The sequence below is a fragment of the Amphiura filiformis genome, chromosome 11 (assembly GCF_039555335.1).
Source record: "Amphiura filiformis chromosome 11, Afil_fr2py, whole genome shotgun sequence".
Taxonomy (NCBI): domain Eukaryota; kingdom Metazoa; phylum Echinodermata; class Ophiuroidea; order Amphilepidida; family Amphiuridae; genus Amphiura; species Amphiura filiformis.
This window is the reverse complement of record NC_092638.1, coordinates 25,395,161-25,413,567: the sequence shown is the minus strand read 5'-3', so window position 1 is coordinate 25,413,567 and position 18,407 is coordinate 25,395,161. Positions and strand designations below refer to the sequence as shown.

The 18,407-nt window shown below is 36.9% G+C and overlaps 1 protein-coding gene and 1 long non-coding RNA gene across 4 annotated transcripts in view; one reads left to right on the top strand and one right to left on the bottom strand.

Annotated features, from left to right (window-relative positions):
• The window catches only part of LOC140164625 (uncharacterized), a 288,651-nt gene that overhangs the window by 82,869 nt on the left and 187,375 nt on the right, over positions 1 to 18,407 (top strand). The window lies entirely within an intron of this gene.
• LOC140164617 (uncharacterized) overlaps positions 1,330 to 18,407 on the bottom strand; it is a 41,677-nt gene continuing 24,599 nt past the window's right edge. For 2 of the 3 annotated variants that reach the window (XM_072187946.1, XM_072187948.1), the window contains 4 exons: positions 11,952 to 12,074; positions 10,910 to 11,032; positions 8,078 to 8,489; positions 1,330 to 3,548 (listed from right to left, as the gene is read on the bottom strand). In XM_072187946.1, the coding sequence (XP_072044047.1) occupies positions 3,137 to 3,548; positions 8,078 to 8,489; positions 10,910 to 11,032; positions 11,952 to 12,074 (1,070 nt within the window). In that variant the 3' untranslated portion in view covers positions 1,330 to 3,136. The remainder of the gene's footprint in view (positions 3,549 to 8,077; positions 8,490 to 10,909; positions 11,033 to 11,951; positions 12,075 to 18,407) is intronic. The other variant, XM_072187947.1, reaches the window with a different exon arrangement.

The following is an 18,407-nucleotide window of genomic DNA, read 5'->3' as shown; positions in this document are numbered from 1 at the left end:
GCCGTTACACATCGGCCATTTTAAATTTCTTGAATTGTGAGAGTGTCACATTTAAAACTGTACAGAATTTATATTTAAAGCATCCAAAAGGCAAATAATTTACACAAAATACTGACTGTAAGTTATTATTTATTTTAATACCACTAGTGAATAACCGAGCTTTTTTATTATCTATAGCGGCCATCTTTAATATTTCTAATTCCCCAAGGGTTACCATTTTACATCCCCCAAAATCTTATTTTTTACCACTCAAAGAGTAATAATCAGCAAAGAAAACTACTTTAACTGGCAAAACCATCTAACCTTGCTCTGCCACCGGACTACCTCCAACGAAAATAACAAGTCATGAAAAATGACGCACCCCTACGTACGCGTACGTACCGTACGTACATGCCTGACTCTATCCCGAAACAATTTTTTCCCATTCTGTGAATTGTTTCCTCGTCCTAGTTAAATTTCCCAGACTTGGCGGCGAACCTGAGAACTGGCGGACATACAGCTTAGTGTGCGGGATGTGATCATGTGATCCTCTTACCGTCTTATTTGCGTATGCCACCGCCAGTGAATGAAGTAAGCATCCAGCAATAAACTAAGGAAATGGTAATTTTTTTACTTTGTAATTGCCTGCCTAGGACACTCGCACGCGCGGGATCCATTTAGGAGCCCTTTTTTACAAAATCACCCGGGAGCACTCCCACTTTGGAGGTGATGCGTATGTATAGCTTTTAAGACCCTCTTTTCAGCGTCGCTGTCACCCAAAGACCCCATTTGTTTACGAATACATGCTCTGTCAGCCGAAGACCCCCCCCCATTTTTCCATTTGATCTGTCACCCAAAGACCCTTATTTTATTTGAACAGCAACTTTCATTTATCATTGATTGTGTTATTTACTTTGACAAAACAAAGAAATTTGAAGCCATTCAGAACTAGAAATTTAATGTTCGAGGTTTCTGTGGCACTGTTTCGGCTCTCACCCAAAGGTTCCATCTAAAAACAAATGTCATGTTCTCACCCAATGACCCCATATTTTTTACATTTTGCTCTCACCGAATGCCAAAAATCATGCTCTCACCCAATGATCCCATATTTTTTACATTTTGTTCTCACCCAATGGCCCTTACTGTGAAAGTGTCAGCCTTACACCTTTTTTTATTTCATATTGAAGTACCCCCGCGCAAAATAATAAGGTTTCTTAAAACAGTTGACTAGATAAGTAAAACTTTATTTTGCTTTCTATATTACATCAAACATTACAAAAGAATGTAGAAGTTGTGAGACGAACGACACCACCTTTACAATTTTAGAACAGAATAAATATTTAAATACAATTTCAAATACAATATGTCACACAATATGGAATGTTTCGAGCAAAAATGCTATCAACGGGCGGCGCCGGTTCGCTATCTCTAAGGACCGCTATCTTTAAGGTTCGCTATCTCTATGAAGTTCGCTATCGCTAATTACAAACAAGGTCCACTATACCTAAGGTTCGATATCACTAATTCGGAACAAGGTTCGCTATTTCTAAGGTTCGCTATCACTAATTTCAAATAAGGTTTGCTATCACAAATTTTAAATAAGGCCCGCTATCTCTAATTTAAACAAGGTTCGCTATTTTAACAAGCCCGGTATCTCTAAGGTTTGCTATCTCTAATTGGTATGGTTTTGGTATGTAGCGAATAAGACGATACATTTGTGGTGATGGAAAAAGACAAGGATCAAGAGTGTACATATCATTCATTATAAACAATCACAACAAATTCACCAACGACCCTGAGACTGAGATTAACCATTCTTGGACACCATATTCAAACGTTAAATAGCTGGCAGCGTTCGGGTCAGCGGACACTGACCAATACTTGTCATGCAATTCGCATCACCTCTTGAGCACAAACATAGTGTCATAAAGACTTTGTCCCGCCGTGGTGGGACGTTGTTTACTGACCCTGTTGACCGAAATGTAATTTTTTAAATTTTAGGTCGCTTGCGTCTATAAACCTCTTTTTTTTTTTCTTTTTTTGCTCTTCACTTTTTCAAACCATCGAAAAAAAATTGGTCAACCTTTTCGGGCTGTTGATGAAGGGGGCGGCAAAATTACCTTTTTTCAGCCCCCAGGGAGAAGTATGTAATGTGAATGTGAAGGTAAATTCGATCCAGTCCATCGTTTTGCATAACCAATGATGTGCTACAAACTATAAGAGATTTCGACTATGCCAAAGTGCGCATCTTTCCCCAAAAGGGACTGTATTCTTCTGTCGACTTACTTATTGTCAAGTCCACTGGGCCAGAAATCACAAACAACCAATCCGCTGAAGCGTATCCATTGTCAGCAAATGAAATCTTAAAAGCGTAAAATTTTACGTCCAAGATTTGACATTTTACCCTATCTTAGTGATAGGCGGTATCGCAATTCGATGAAAACGTATAGAACTACACAGTGCAATGCAGTGTCCAATTAACGGTTACGTGAACATGGTGAAGTAGTAAATGGAAATTTCGCAAACTGATTTATCAGACATCAGAGTTTGTCATGAATAATTCTACTTGGTTTGGGGTATTATAGTTATATGGGATATTCTTTTTTCTGCAGTCCTTGATGATTAAAAACAGTTAATGTGACACAACATCCAATGGGGGTAAAAACAATTAAATACACTGAATTATTAAACCCAAGTTTCAAAAGGACAAAACTTTTCTTTATGAATAGGAGAGAGACCAGCTCTAAATTGTAAATGAACGGATAAAAAGACGATTTATCTCTTCATTCACTTACAAGGAAAGTCGCAGGCGTCTACAATCTTACCCGTGGGCGGCCTAAGATTTCATTGGCTGAGAATTTTTACCCTTAAGTTGATTGGCTGCTTGTGATATGGCCCTGTGATTCGTCGAATTAAGTCTACTTCAAAATTTCTTGGACAAATTAGGCGTATATTCTAAGGTGTGTTTTGAGGCTGTTGGCCTTCCATATTAATCAGGTTGTAACTAGGATAACCTTCACTGCCGGGACCTGTTCCCAAAGTTTTAATTTATATAACTACAGGCAAACCGGTGCGATTATAAGAAACAAATGATCGTCCTACTTATTAAATAATAACATTTTAAAACAGCATTTTAGTTGTGCGGAACCCAAGATATCTAGTAGTATGAAATTATTTGATTATTTGTATTTATATTTACATTTTCTACATTGATAGTAAAGTTGCCTGTTAGCGCCATCTGAGAGAAAATCGATTCGATATTTGCAGCCGGTTGTGGTTGCGGAGAACGTGGTGGCGATACGGGTTCCTGATGTGGTTCCTCATAGTCATGATTGCGAAGAGAACTTCCTGGATTAGGGCTTTGTCGCAGCGTAGGCGGAGATGGAGGAGGGTGAGATGGGATGGAATCACCATGTGTTCCTAGCAGGGAATGAATTGGATTCATTGTCATTGGGTAGGTCGCTGGGCTCAGTGGTTCTGAGTAGCTATGGGTTTCGTAGCTGTTTTCGATATATATACTCTGCTCAGGCATGTCCAGATTTCCATCATGATTTGCTAAGTTCTTTTTCCTGTGGAAACAAACAAAAACAATATGACCTTAGCATCATGAGCAATCATAATTTCAAAACAAATAATCCCTTTTTACATGTTTACAATAGGCCTATCATAAAAACTTGACTGATTAATATAATAATAATAATTATTATTATAAGGCCAAATAAAAAAATAAACATGTTTCACGTCCCCTCCCGCTTCCTTTTTTGAGGTTTCTTCAATTTTATTTTTATTTTTTGAAATTCAGCTATAACTTTTCAAAACATATGTCTAGGAAGTAGAGCTGCTTTCTATAGCCTTGCTAATATACAAGAAACACTTTTATAAGGTTTTGTGATAGCTAGAGGGTACCTATCTCTCACAGGCCTCCTCCTTTCAGACCAGACATTATTGTATACGCTAAAACAGCTCTAATTATGGGTATTTACACCGATTTTGCGATAAAAAATAAAAAGTCCCCTCGTCCTCATTTTTCAGAAACCCGGACGTGAAACATTTTTTTATTTTACTTGGCCTAATTTGCGCATTTATATAGAGCCTCTTCAATAGATCGAGGCGCTTTACAAGATAAATACTAAAATACACAATTTAAAAACACTTAAGGTTAACTACAATTGATTTTCAAGGCTTGATTCCAGAGGGGCGTAAGTTAATAATGGAAACAGCCATGCAGAAAAGAATGAACTCACGCGTACAAGAGTGTATCAATCTGAACTGGGGCCACGGACAAACCGCGGCTCGTGAGTCATCCTATATGTTGCAGGGATAGGGAAGGGGCGGCCATATATAGGGGGTGTGATTGTGGGCGGCCGTTTTCGGCAATTTTCCTTTGGATTTTCCAAATTTTCAATTTTTAAAATTATCCTGGATGATATATGTCGTGAAATAAATCAATGCTTCTATATAGGCTATAATAGCTAGTATGCCTATTTATACCCTGATTATGCAATATATAGGCCTACAACAATAACTACAACAACAGTAACAAAACCAACAACCAATATTTTGTTAATCTAATTTGTGAAAATATATTCATAGGCAGCGCCTATTAGACTAGTATGCCTATAGCCTAAAAATTCCTGAATTATATAATGAAAAAAAAACCGGGCAAAAACAATCAATCGCTGCAGTCAGAAAGAAAGAAACGAACAAGAAAAAAGAAAAACGTGAGAGAAAAATAAAATAAAATAGATGGAATGGACCACATAGGGACTCGAACACGTACCAAAGTTTTCCAGCTCAAAACTATAGTATTATATAATCGAACGTGAGACCAGCGCGCTAACCGATTGAGCTACTGAGTGATCTGTGAAATCGATTGATCTCAAACTGACTATTATGGAATAGTGCATACCAGGCTCTTATGATAAACAATCTCATCACCGCTGTAAATGTCGGAGGTATCGATGGCGAAAAACCTCGATTTTTGCAAAAGTAGCTTAAATTTGGAGTGAAATTCAAATGGTAAAGGAATCGACATACTTTTGAGAAATAATGTAGGCAGTTAGAAATCAGAATTAATGTTCCACAATCCAGATATCGATAATGTAACATAACAGTGTTTTGTGGTACAAGATTCTCGAAAATTGTTCCCAAAAACGGGCTAATAAAATTTAATCGGTACTGTTTTTGGTTCTTCCCCATGGCAACATTATTTCTTTGGTCGATTTGTAGTACAATACAAAAAAGGAGAAAACAATCACTCGGCGTAGTTTTATACGTAGCGAATATTTGAAAAACTGCATGGAACGTGTTTTTGATCTTGTGAACATGGTGCGTAAAAATGATTTAAACGAAGGATTTTCAAACGGATTCTAAAAATTTGTATAAACAAACAAAAATAATGTTAAGATACATCCATGCACCAACATTTGACTCACTGCGATATTTGATTGCTGAGAAAACGCGGTTTTAGAGAACAACTTTATACGTCTTTTATACGTTTTTATACGTTTCTTCGTGTAACCTTAAGGGATCTGGAAATGAGCATTTTGAGCGTTTCGACAGTATTTTTGTGGGACATGAGAGCACATCAGACATATCGAATTGCATTCTGAATACGAAGAATGTCTTTCTGATATCAAATAATTATAATTTTTTGAAGTTTGCGATATAATAAAAATTTTATGACAAATTATTAAAATTTGATATTTTTCACATTTTTGATATATAACAGTCCTGGAAGTAACGTTTGTAAATATAGTGATATATTCTTAAATTGTATGTAGCTGGGAGGGAAAGCCGACGATCAATTGAAAATTTTGACCTTTCATATTGAAGATATGGACTTTTTCCCAAAAAAAGACCTAATTTCTTTGGGTGTTTTGGGAAAAAATCCATATCTTCAATTGATCGTCGGCTTTTCATGCCACCTACATACACTTTAAGTATAAATCATCAGATTTATAAAGTTTACTTCGAGTACTGTTAAATATCAAAAATATCAATTTTAATCATTTGCCATAAAATGTGTATTACATTGCGAATTTCAAAAATCAAAATTATTTGATATCAGAAGGACATTCTTCGTATTCAGAATGCAATTGATATGTCTGATGTGCTCTAATGTCCCACAATAAATACTGTCCAAACGTTCATATCCCATCCCTTAAGCATACATAATAATATAAAATACAATGCAAATATGATATAATAAAATTACACATAAATAAAAACATCAATTCAATATTACCGAATCAAGCATTTTAAATTACAACCATTATTACACCAAAACAAAAATATTTAAATATTATATGCAAAGAAAGCTACTCTTTGGGGGAAAACATGAGTTTTAATAACTTCTTGAACACTTTTACACTGTGAGCCTGACGGATCTTAATGGGAAGCTGATTCCAAAACTTGGGTCCAAGAACACAGAAAGCGCTATCGCTAATGACGCCTTTAGTAGATGGAACTTCAAGGCGCAAAGTATCTTTAGATGATCTAAGGCCAGCTCGACCAGGCTTATAACTACGAAGAAGGTCTTGGAAATACATAGGTGCTAATTTATACAAACTTTTGTCTCGTTTGTCCTGCCTATAAGGCTCAAAGAGAAACCCTCTTGCCATAACACTTCTGGCAATGTCCAAACCGCAATAATTTATACTCGCTTTTCACAAATGTAAAAATCTCAGTTAAAGGGCAGGTCTATTGAAAAAACAAGTTTATCTCTATTCGAAGAGAATGATTATTACATTACAAGTTGACACTCGTTGCAATTTTTTATGCGTATTTCTCCCGAAAAAAGAGAAATTGTGTATGTAAAGTTATATAAAATTATCTGCTGGACTGGCAACAAGTGAAGTTCGCGCAATAACGGCGAAGCGCTCGTGCGCCTATCAACACAGTAAATCAAGCGTGCCGCACGATTTTGAAGCCTTTGCAGCCGCTGTGCATTGAAAGCTGAAATGCTACCTGACAAAGAGTTGACATAATCCAGCCAAGAGAGAACAAAAGATCGTACTGCATGTGCACATATAATTTATTTTGATCTATAAAACGGCGAATACGTTTGATATTGCGCAAATGAAAATTAACAGTACGACAAAGTGAAGACACCTGTAAATCCATTTTGAGACAAGGATCAAATGTGACCCCTAAGTTCTTAATAGAAGGCTCAGGAGCTATCGCAGATTCACCAATCTTCAGGTCAACGCGCTGAATGGAATTTCAAACTTTGTTTTTGAGACGAAATAACAAAGAAATCTGTCTTATAATCGTTCAGCCTAAGTTTGTTTTTCAACATCCACGCTTTAACCTCAGCAATGCAATTTGTTAAGCGAACTTGCGCAGCTTCCCTATCACGTACCGGACAGATTTTCGTCTGAATATCAAAATCGTGCATAGCACATTCACGTGTATCAATCCCGGGTATTGATTTTGTATCTCGGCTGTACCAAGTAGGCCTAATTATTAGCCAGGCGATGTCGGTGTCCAGCATAGATATGATATGTAACACTGAAGCGCTTAAAAATGCTGGTAACAGGCTTAGAGCAAGAGATGAAGATACCATACTCATTTTGAAGTCTATTTACAAGAATGTTATGATCGAGGGTATCGAAGGCTGCAAAACAAATAATACAATTCTACCATTACCGAGTTCATTAACAATATCATTCTCAACCCGCAATAGGGCAGTCTCCGTACTATGGCCTGACTTGTAAGCAGATTGGAATTCTTCAGTAAGGTTCGACAAAACCTGGACGCGAAATTGGTAAAAATTACAATAATTAACGTCATCAAGAAATGGGTCCCACCAATACGAGAAAAAGGTCAAGACCGTATTGTTGCCGAACAAAGACTTCTCTTTAAGCTAGGCACTGTTCAGACCGGTGACTTGACGGGTAAATTGAACTCATTGATGTTTTTATAACATTGCTGTCATAAATCTTTTGTGTGTTTTTCTGGTTAACTACTTTTGTAGTGGTCGTCTTTCGACACCTTTCCTTTGTTGTTGTTTCCAGGTTTCAATCAGAATGATTAGAGGATAATTCTGAAACTTTATTTGGAGACCGGAATAGAGTAACAAAGAATATAAACCAACCTTACAAAACGTACAATGATGCCGATGACAAACATTATCACCACTGACCCACATAGGCCTATTTGAACGGGAACCCACCAGTCATAAATTTTGCCAACGTATTCCGTGGAACCGATTCGGGTTGTTGCTGCTGCTCTCGTCATTTCTGTGGTTTCTGTGGATCCCGTAGAACTGATTCGGGTTGTTACTGTTGTGTCCGTCGTTTTCATTGCTTCCGTGGATCCCGTAGAACTGATTCGGGTTTTTGCTGTTGTTCTCGTCGTTTCCATGGTTTCCGTGGCTGTACCCACTCCTTGTGTTGAAACCATCCGTATTGCAATTGTCGTTGGTCGTTCACGATTGCTTTGGGTTGTTGTTACTCTAGGCGTTACTGTTGCTTTCGTGTTTGATTCTGTTGCGGGTTCAGATGATGCTGTAAATTAAATTAAATGAAAACGAAGTAATGATACTGTGGTATACCCTGTATAATTTATTTTGGAAAATCCAGAAAAAGTACACTTTTACCTATCTGTTCCATTCCCTTCTGGAGTTTTAAACATAAAGGTCGAAGGTAACAATTTGGTCTCCAGGTCAAAACTTTTAAGTTAAAACTGCTGCCCGATAAGCAACTCAAATAAAAATCGGTCTGTCATGATAGCCAGTATGTTTCCTTACCATGGTCACATAGTCAAAAAAGTCAATGCCCATTACTTTGGTCGAGATTGTATTGTCAGAAGCAAAGAAACATATTCCAAAAAAGAAGAAAAAGAAACAACCATGGATTTCACAACAGACTCTTAGGTCCGTATGCAAATTATCATCATCGTTCGGCTGCGTAGCAGGCGACTACAAGTTTCCCCAGCTACATCGGTCTTGAACCATTGCTGATAGTTGACCTTGACTCAGCATGCTGTCCATATCCCCCAAAAGACACTGGATGTATTTCCAGAACAAGGTTCTTTGCCGTCCGGGTTTACTCTTGCCATGAGTTGGGAAATGCATACTCTTTTACTGGCCCATCGTCAGGCGAACGGAGTATATGCCCTACAATTTTCAGTTGACGACTAGACTCCTGGCTTTCTCAGCAAGTGGCGCTGTCTCTGTCAGATTGTAGATGGAAGAAATTGGTACTCTGTCTACTCTCTTGATGGTCAGCATAATACGGTAGCATTTTATTTTCCATGTCCTTAGAGATAACCCACGACACACAGCCGTATAATAAAATTGTGACGGCGGTTGTGTGAAACAGTTTAACCTTGGTGGAAATTGGGATGGTAGGACCTTTTCATAGTTGCTCTAATTTCCAGAAGGCTGTCCAAGCAAGAGCTTTCCGTCTCTTCAGGTCACTAGCACTGGACCCCATAATGGAGCCTGGGTATCTGAAATCGGTTACATGCTTAATGGGGTTTCCGTACACTTAGAGAGGAGGCTTGGGTTGACAGTTGATAGTCATATACTCTGTTTTGATTGCGCTGATTATAAGTCCAAGGTCTGCTTCGGCATTGGCGGTTCTGGAGAGCTGAGACTGAGCCCGTGGGGTGGAAGACCCAAGGAGAGCGATATCATCAGCAAAGTCCAGGTCATTTAGCAATTTGGCCGTATATCTTTTTGATCGACGAAGACAGGTCACAACTCCGGAGTCTGGTCCAGACGCCTTTCCCAAAAGGTAGTCAACAAGGATGATAAAGAGAAAGGGAGCCAATACATCGCCTTGCAGGACTCCTGTTGTTACATCAAAGGGTTCAGAGATTCCTCCGCCAACCATAACTGCACTGCTGGAGTTACTGTAAAGTACCTTTATGTCTGTACAAAAATGTATGGCATTAGATATGTTTTCAAAATGGACTATTAAAAATCATTTTTGTTGTTGAAGAATTAGTACTTAATGCTGTATAAAAATTATATTTAACCGATATAGGAGAAATTTTACTGATAAGATTTTGGAAATATTTTCAGTAACACCGTTGATATGATAAAGTTAAGGACGTTAAATTAATCAGGGTAGAATCAATGATATTATTGTTAATATTCCACGCACCATACCGTACGCGTGACATGATACATCGTCACAAACACCCCCTACCATGAATGCAGAGACACTGTAACTTACATGTTTTAGTGTTAGAAGTGACTTTATTGGAATAAAGGATTCGTTTCTTAGTTTCAATAAAACGTTAATCAAAATTAGCGGCTCCAAATCATAGATATTAAAATCTGATTCATAAATTTTTGGGTAACAGACAGATTTTGAGGTATGGTCAACAGAGAAATAAGAATGTACATTGTACTCTGAAACATAATCCAATTGAAACTCAATAACGCTTGAATAAATTCGGATTGTTTGACAACATAATGTAACATTAATTTTCAATTGATTGCATCACAAACATAGGTCATGAAACATATTTTGTTTAGAATAATTTAGAGCCTTCATAGTAGACAATTTCAATAGGAATACACCATTTCCAAAAGGTTTTTTCCACGTGTATAGGGGGATAATTATTAATTGATTGCATCACAAACATAGGTCATGAAACATATTTTGTTTAGAATAATTTAGAGCATTCATAGTAGACAATTTCAATAGGAATACACCATTTCCAAAAGGTAATTTTTGTCTCGTGCAGATGGGGATAATTATTTTAAGAAATGCAATATCAATATGACACCACAAAATAGACTGACATGTACCGTTTATTGGTAAAAAACGAATTTGTATTAAAAAGTTAAAGCAGTCATTGTTATAGATGATATCAATAGGAATACACTACTTCTAACAGTAGTTTCATTACCGTATAGGTGACAATTATTTGATTTCATTTGAATGGCGATATGTTAAAAAACCAGACTAACCTGTGCATATTCTTCCATCTCCAGTGTACCCGGTGTTACATTTACATGCGAAGGAGCCATCGGTATTGGTGCAAACAGCATTTGCGTCACAGTTGTCGCTACCCATAGTACATTCATTAATGTCTGTACAAAAATGTATGACATTAGATATGTTTTTAAAATGGACTATTCAAAATCATTTTTGTTGCTGAAGAGTTAGTACTTAATGCTGTATAAAAATTATATTTAACCGATATAGGAAAAATTATACTGATAGTGATAAGATTTTGGAAATATTGTCAGTAACATTAAAGACATTATTGTTAAGTTATGGTCAAAAGAGAAGTTTAAATTGTCCTTATACTCTAAACGATAATACAATTAAAACTTAAGAACGCTTGAATAAAATTATATTGCTAGGCAACATAATGTATCATTTTAGTCCCATAACAAATATCATTTTAGATTGAGCCCATAACAAATAGGTTATTGGTCATGAAACAAATTTATTTTGAAAACTATCAAAATCCAACTGGCAGCTCCAAATCGTAGATATTAAAATCTGATTCATAATGTTTTAGGTAAAAGACAGATTTTGAGGTATGGTCAACAGAAAAGTAAAAATGTACCTTGTACTCTGAAACATAATCTAATTGAAACTCAATAACGCTTGAATAAATTCGGATTGTTTGACAACATAATGTAACATTATTTTTTAATTGATTGCATCCCAAACATTGGTCATGAAACATATTTGTTTAGAATAAATTAGAGCATTCATAATAGACAATTTCAATAGGAATACACCATTTCAAAAAGTTAATTTTTTCTCGTGTATAGGGGGATAATTATTTTTTTAAATGGATTATCGATATGACACCACAAATAGACTAACATGTGCCGTTTATTGGTACAAAACGAATTTGTATTGAAAAGTTAAAGCAGTCATTGTAGATGATATCGATAAAAATACAACACTTCCGAAAGTAGTTTGATTGCCGTATAGGTGAAAATTATTTGATTTCATTTGAATGGCGATAATGTTAAAAAAAAATAGACTAACCTGTGCATGTTCTTCCATCTCCAGTGTACCCGGTGTTACATTTACATGCGAAGGAACCCTCGGTATTGGTGCAAACAGCATTTGCGTCACAGTTGTCCCGACCCGTAGTAAATTCAACAATGGCTGTACAAAAATGTATGACATTAGATAATGTTTTCAAAATGGTTTTTGTTGGTGAAGAATTAGTACTTAATGCTGTATAAAAATGATATTTAACCGATATAGGAGAAATTATACTGATAGTGATAAGATTGTTGGAAATATTGTCAGTAATACCGTTTATAATTATGTTAAAGTTAAGTGCGTTAGATTAATCAGGGTAGAATCAATGACCAATGACATTATTGTTAATATTCCCCACGGTTGTTTGATGTGATCATTTATTAATTTTTGTAACAAAACATTTTATAATGTTCAATTCTAGACCTGGACAATACCAACAGCTATCACAATAATATACACATATAGTTTCTAGCTATTTTTGACACAGATTTTCGTTTCTATAACAAATAATTCATCTTTTCCTGCTTTTGGGGTAATTTTTATTCTAATTGAGGTCGCTATTTACATAATATTGTAAATTAGCCAAATAATGTGAGTTGTTCCTTACATTTTGTTAGTCTTTTTTCTGATGTTCTAAAACCATTATACAAGTGTATATCCCTTGTAATGATGCAAAGAATATTTAAGATAAATAGCGCCATCATTGTTCAACTTAACCCAGACTTGTAGTACCCGTACCCGTACTCGTACCCGTACCCGTACTCGAGTCCCAATTTCCGTACCCGTACCCGTACCCATGGCTCCGTACCCGTACCCGTACTCACACCTTGTTTTGGCTTCGGACCCGTACCCGTACCCGTACCCGTGGCTTCGGACCCGTACCTGTACCCATACTCATGGACTGGGACCCGTACCCGTACTCATGGCCCGGGACCCGTACCCATGGGTACGGGTATCATACAATACATGACTGAATGCATGCAGGAAAGTGAGAGGCAGAGCTAGATCTACTCTCACTTCCCACTCATGAATCCCAATGCACTGTGAGTCCTACATGTATGATCATAATCAAAGCAAATCTAGGTTACATGGGATTGGGTTGGGTGGGATAGCCAGTGCCAAATAGCCAGTGCCCTAAATTTTAGCCTGGCCCAGGGCCATGAAAAAGGTAAATATGGCCCTGGCTACACAAAATGTGTCTGCTACATACAGTGTAGATACCTACATTGTGACAGCCTCCAGCCTAATGGGCACACTTTATGCCACCCATATACATACACTCTGACTGATACAGAAAAAAAAGCATCAAACTGGACAAACATTTCAAGAAATTTTTGTGGTCAATTTCAAGTTATCGTGTTCATAGCTTTTATTCATCATTTTAATATTCCCTATCCGAATACACTCCCCTACATGTACAAGTACACACATGAAGAACTACATGATCAAACTGGACAAACATTTCAAGACATTTTTGTGGTGAATTTCAAGTTATCGTGTTTATAGCTTTTATTCATCATTTTAATATTCCCTATCCGAATACACTCCCCTACATGTACAAGTACACACATGAAAAACTACATGATAATGTGACTGGTGTGAGCAGTGAACACTATCCGCCATGTACTTGAGATCACATCTGTGTTGGAATAGTGCATCTGAGTCACATACTCACATCCATCACATGAATAGAGAGTTCATTTACCTGTAAACACTGAGAAATTTAGGAGCTTATAGGCAAAGTATTAATAAATCTTGGATATAATTATCCTGATGTACATAATTAATTATAATAATTATTTTAAGCTAATCTGGGGTGTGCCAGGGATGTGTGGATGTGCATGAAAAGCTTTGGAAAATTGACAATTAATTAAAAGTCTACTAATTTTGGATCAAATTTGAGATCCAATTGATGTTTTGAGATAAATAATAACTTGAATGCTATATCACTGCTAAATGTATGTTGAAATTAGCATTGCGCAATATGTGTGTCCATACAAAGACCAAAATATGCCACCTTTAAGCTAGATTCACTAAGACCATCAATATTACATCTCTTTTTGCACTTGATTAATTCCTAAAAACCAGTTCTGCAACTTTCTGTAAATGAGAGTACTTCTTAGCAAATAAAAATGTCTCAGCAACTCAAGGCACACATAGTAACTTAAAATGTATGTTGTATGATTATGACGTAATAAATTTCTCTAATTTATTTTGGTGTGGAATGTAGTTCTATTCATTTGTTGTGGCATAAATGACATCAAAGAGTGTATATACAGCAAGGTATTGCTAATAAATTAATGTTTACACCAATAGCAATAGCTTTGTTTATACCAATACCCATAATAGGACCCATACAAGTACCCGTACCCATGGCCCGTACCCGTACCCATACTGGGACCCGTAGCCGTAGCCGTACTCGAGTCCCAATTTCCGTACCCGTACCCGTACCCGTACTCATGGCTCCGTACCCGTACCCGTACTCGCACCCTATTTTGGGTTCGGACCCGTACCCGTACTCATGGCTTGGGACCCGTACCCGTACTCGTACCCATGGCCTGGGACCCGTACCCGTACCCATGGTCTGGGACCCGTACCCGTACCCGTACCCGTACCCATGGCTTGGGACCCGTACCCGTACCCGTACTCTGACTCACGCGCGTGACTGGATACATCGTCACAAACATCCCCTGCCGCGAATGCAGAGACACTGTAACTTAACATGTTTTAGTGTTATAAGTGACCTTATTGGAAAAGAGGATTTGTTTCTTAGTTTCAATAAAACAATCCAACAAGAGTTGTCTTTAAAAAAGACAAAGTTCACGGATCAAGTGTACAGGCTGTATCAAAATGATTGGTACACATCAGTTTCCAGTGATTATGGACATGACTGCCACATCAAAATGCAACATAGGATCCGCATAATTTGTTTATTAATGTCATAAACAGTCACAAAAGATTTATGGTCTAGTCATTTTATCATTTTAAGGGGATCCAATATTGCATTTGGAAGAACCAGGCTTATATAACTATATATACAGGGTGTCCCAAAAAAAGAGGCCCCTCATTGCGCCCTCTTTTTCTCCTGTTTCTGAAAAGTTGATCAAATATATTTTGGTATGTAACTAAACCTTTAATCGTTAGCTTTAATAAACCAAAACAATTATTTCAATATCGGCTCACAACTTTTGAAGATATGCTCTTTTAAAGAAATGTACCCGATTTTCACGCTGTCCACGGAGGAGGTTTGGCTACTTCAAGAGATTGAAAAGCAGTACCATGCATGTATATCAAAAGTTCCTCACCTGATAACTTTATAAAATAACTTTATTTAGGGGATGGGCTTTACCGGCGGGTTTATGGGCAATTGATTTTGTTAAGTGACTTTTAAGTCACTTAACAAAATCAATTGCCCACACTTAAAAGTGTCATTAATTATGGGTAAAATGGATGTGGTACTTCTTTTGCTATACTTGCAATTACTTACTTTTTCTTGGTTCTTTATGCCTTTTTGTTTTATTATATTTCTTTCTTTATTTCTTTGTTGTTTCTTGCTTTCTTTTTATTTACAACATAAGTCATTTCTCTTTTTATGATAAAAGGTAGCCCTGAAAAAGGCTGTTTAGTTTGTCTTTAGTTCTTCTGAAGTGAGTTTACTGTGCTGCTCTGCCCTCTACCTGGTTGCCTCCTTGACGAATACAGGTTGCAGCCCTAGTCAGGGGTGCAAATTGTGATTTCTTCCTCAGGAGCAAAGTTTTTAGGATCAAGATTTCCTCAATCATACCATGCATAAAATAGCTTTATTCTGCACTTCAAAAGTGAATGTTAACATATAGCGTGTATTTTTAGAGCAACTGTATATTAGGTCTTCGAGCTTCAAAAAAAAAGGCTTTACGAAGACAATGTGCGAGCGTAGCGCGCAAAATTTTTGTATTTTACACTAGTTTGGGTAAATGTTGGTCAGACAGAGGCTCCTTTCCCCTTTTTTTCCTTTACCCCCATCCCTCTTTCATTTTTTGTCAACACAACTTGTTTTATGGTTCTTCTTTTTAAATTTCCTCAATATTTTCCAGTTTGTCCTCTTCTCAGTACGTGGCATACACTGAATTCCTTCATGACTTTTGTTCCCATAAAATCCTCATTGCTGCCTCTCTTCCTCAGATATGATTGCCGCCTCTCTAAATTTCCTCAGATATGAGCCCTGTTTCCACCTGTCTTCATCCAACTTTTTTCCTGTTAAATTACATTGAATACCTCATGGTGATAAATTGTACATTTCTTCATATTATCCCATTTCCATATTCTAACACCACCACCTTCCTCTTTTTTGCTCTTATTTCTTGGAACAATAGTTTGAATTCCTCCAAATTTTGCACAACCAGTGTCTTTTTAAAGATTTCCTCTCTTCCATTCAGTAGCTTCACTTCCTCACAGCCCTCCCCTTTTATCTTGTACCTCATGTACCTCACTCTTCTTCATTTTCTTTCCTCTTTTCCCCCTTCTTCTCTTTTCTTTTCTTCTCTCTCCCTCCTTTTCCTCTCTTTCTTTTTTTTTTCACATGGCATTATTTCCTCAATTTTGACTCTCATTTCCTAGGAGCGGTGCTCCCCGCTCCCGCACAATTTGCATCCCTGGCCCTAGTCCTCATTACATCAATTGCGTTGCGTACCATCCTTGTGCGCCGGATCCGAGAGTTTGCAGCAGTAATACGTTTGCGAAGATCTTTTTTTTTGGGGGGGGGGACACCCTGTATAATTAATAACTATCAAAACTGTGTACCAATCTTTTTGATACAGCCTGTATAGTAATTTGTTCTGATTTCCATGCAAAAGGAGCCAGTCGTTTCATCCTTAAAACAAATACACCATAATATTCGATTACACCAGGCAGGTCGATAAGACCTAGGTAAGATAAGCATGTTAATTGTTATGTCACTATCACTATCTTGATCTTGATAAGATGCCTACTCATACTAACCTAACCTAACCAGGGGAAGATGGGATAATTTAATGTCAAAATTGAGGGTGCCCCAGCTATTGAAAATATAAGCAAACATTACTGGGTAGATATGTATTTAATTTCTATGAAGCATGAAGGTTACTGCTTGTGGCTTAAATCATGTTCAAAAATAGGAACTAATTTTTATTTGGCCCCGGCTCACAGTGGCCCCGGCTTTTGGTAGTAAATTGGCTTAGTGAAATAGCGAGTGTATTTTTCTTATATGCCAAGTCTCATCACTTTGTAAATAATTGCTCACCAATCAGTAAAGCCTGTTATAATCATGTGATGGCCAGATCCAGTAGTAAGCATGATTAGAAAAATATATCAATATGTAAGCTCTCTTTTTAAAAGTCATAGTTCATTGAATTTACAACCGTATGACAAAACAGGCGAAAACAGTAACTTTTTGCACAAGATTTGCAATTTTTAAAAAGAGTATTGGCTATTGCTCATATATCCATATACTAGAGTCTAGTGACTCTAGTATATGGACAATATAAGTGTTCTTTTTCATTGAATGACATTAAATTTGAAAAATATTGTAAGGAACACTTGAGGTTTTGACTTTTAAAACCTACATTTTGGTCAAAAATGTGCTTGGATAGGTAGTTTTCAACATTCCACATTCGCCTTGACATAATATTAAATTACGTTATCTGTTGACCTAGTGACGAAAATTGTTTTTAGGGGGAAGTATTAGCTTTCGTTTGATATTTAAAAAATTCTGATTAGATGAAGGGAACACTTGAGGTTTCGACAAAAACCAATCAAAGAGGCCCATTTTTCAGCTAGAAGCTCCACAGGTCTTACATTAATTTTCTATGAACTCAACTGTGTAGTGTAATCAAAGACTGTGGTGGAGACATTCACTGCTTCTTGTTCTCTGCTTGGAAGCTCGTGGACGAAAATGTGTGCACAGGTGTATCGAGGTGGAAACTGTGCGCAGGATGGTTTATAAGAGAATCGTTTTTGTATAAAAACCTTTGCATATGAGGCTAAAATTTTCATACACGGTGCAGTCTCATTGCTAGATTAAATGGGCTAAATTGTCCTTGATATGTCATGCAGGATTAGAAAAAGGGATACAAACGAGGGTATGATATATTAGAAAATATTTCCGACATAGCCTCTTAACCACAGAGTGGCTATTCAAGACACATGGTGTGTAAGGGATAAACTGTGCATATGAGATGGTGGGTGGAAGTGAAATAAGAAGTTCACACCGTGAACAAAAAATAGCCGGTTGTAATCATTCAACATCCAAATCTAAGTCATAAATTGTTAGGTAAAAGACACATTTCAAGGTATGGTCAAAAGAGAAGTTTCCTTAACAACTGAACAACAATGATTCAGTGTGCAGAATATATGGTGAAATCATATACAGTCAAAAACAAAATTCAAGTGTGGATATTTTACAAATTTATAAGTACTTCTTGCTGCTACAGAGCGCCA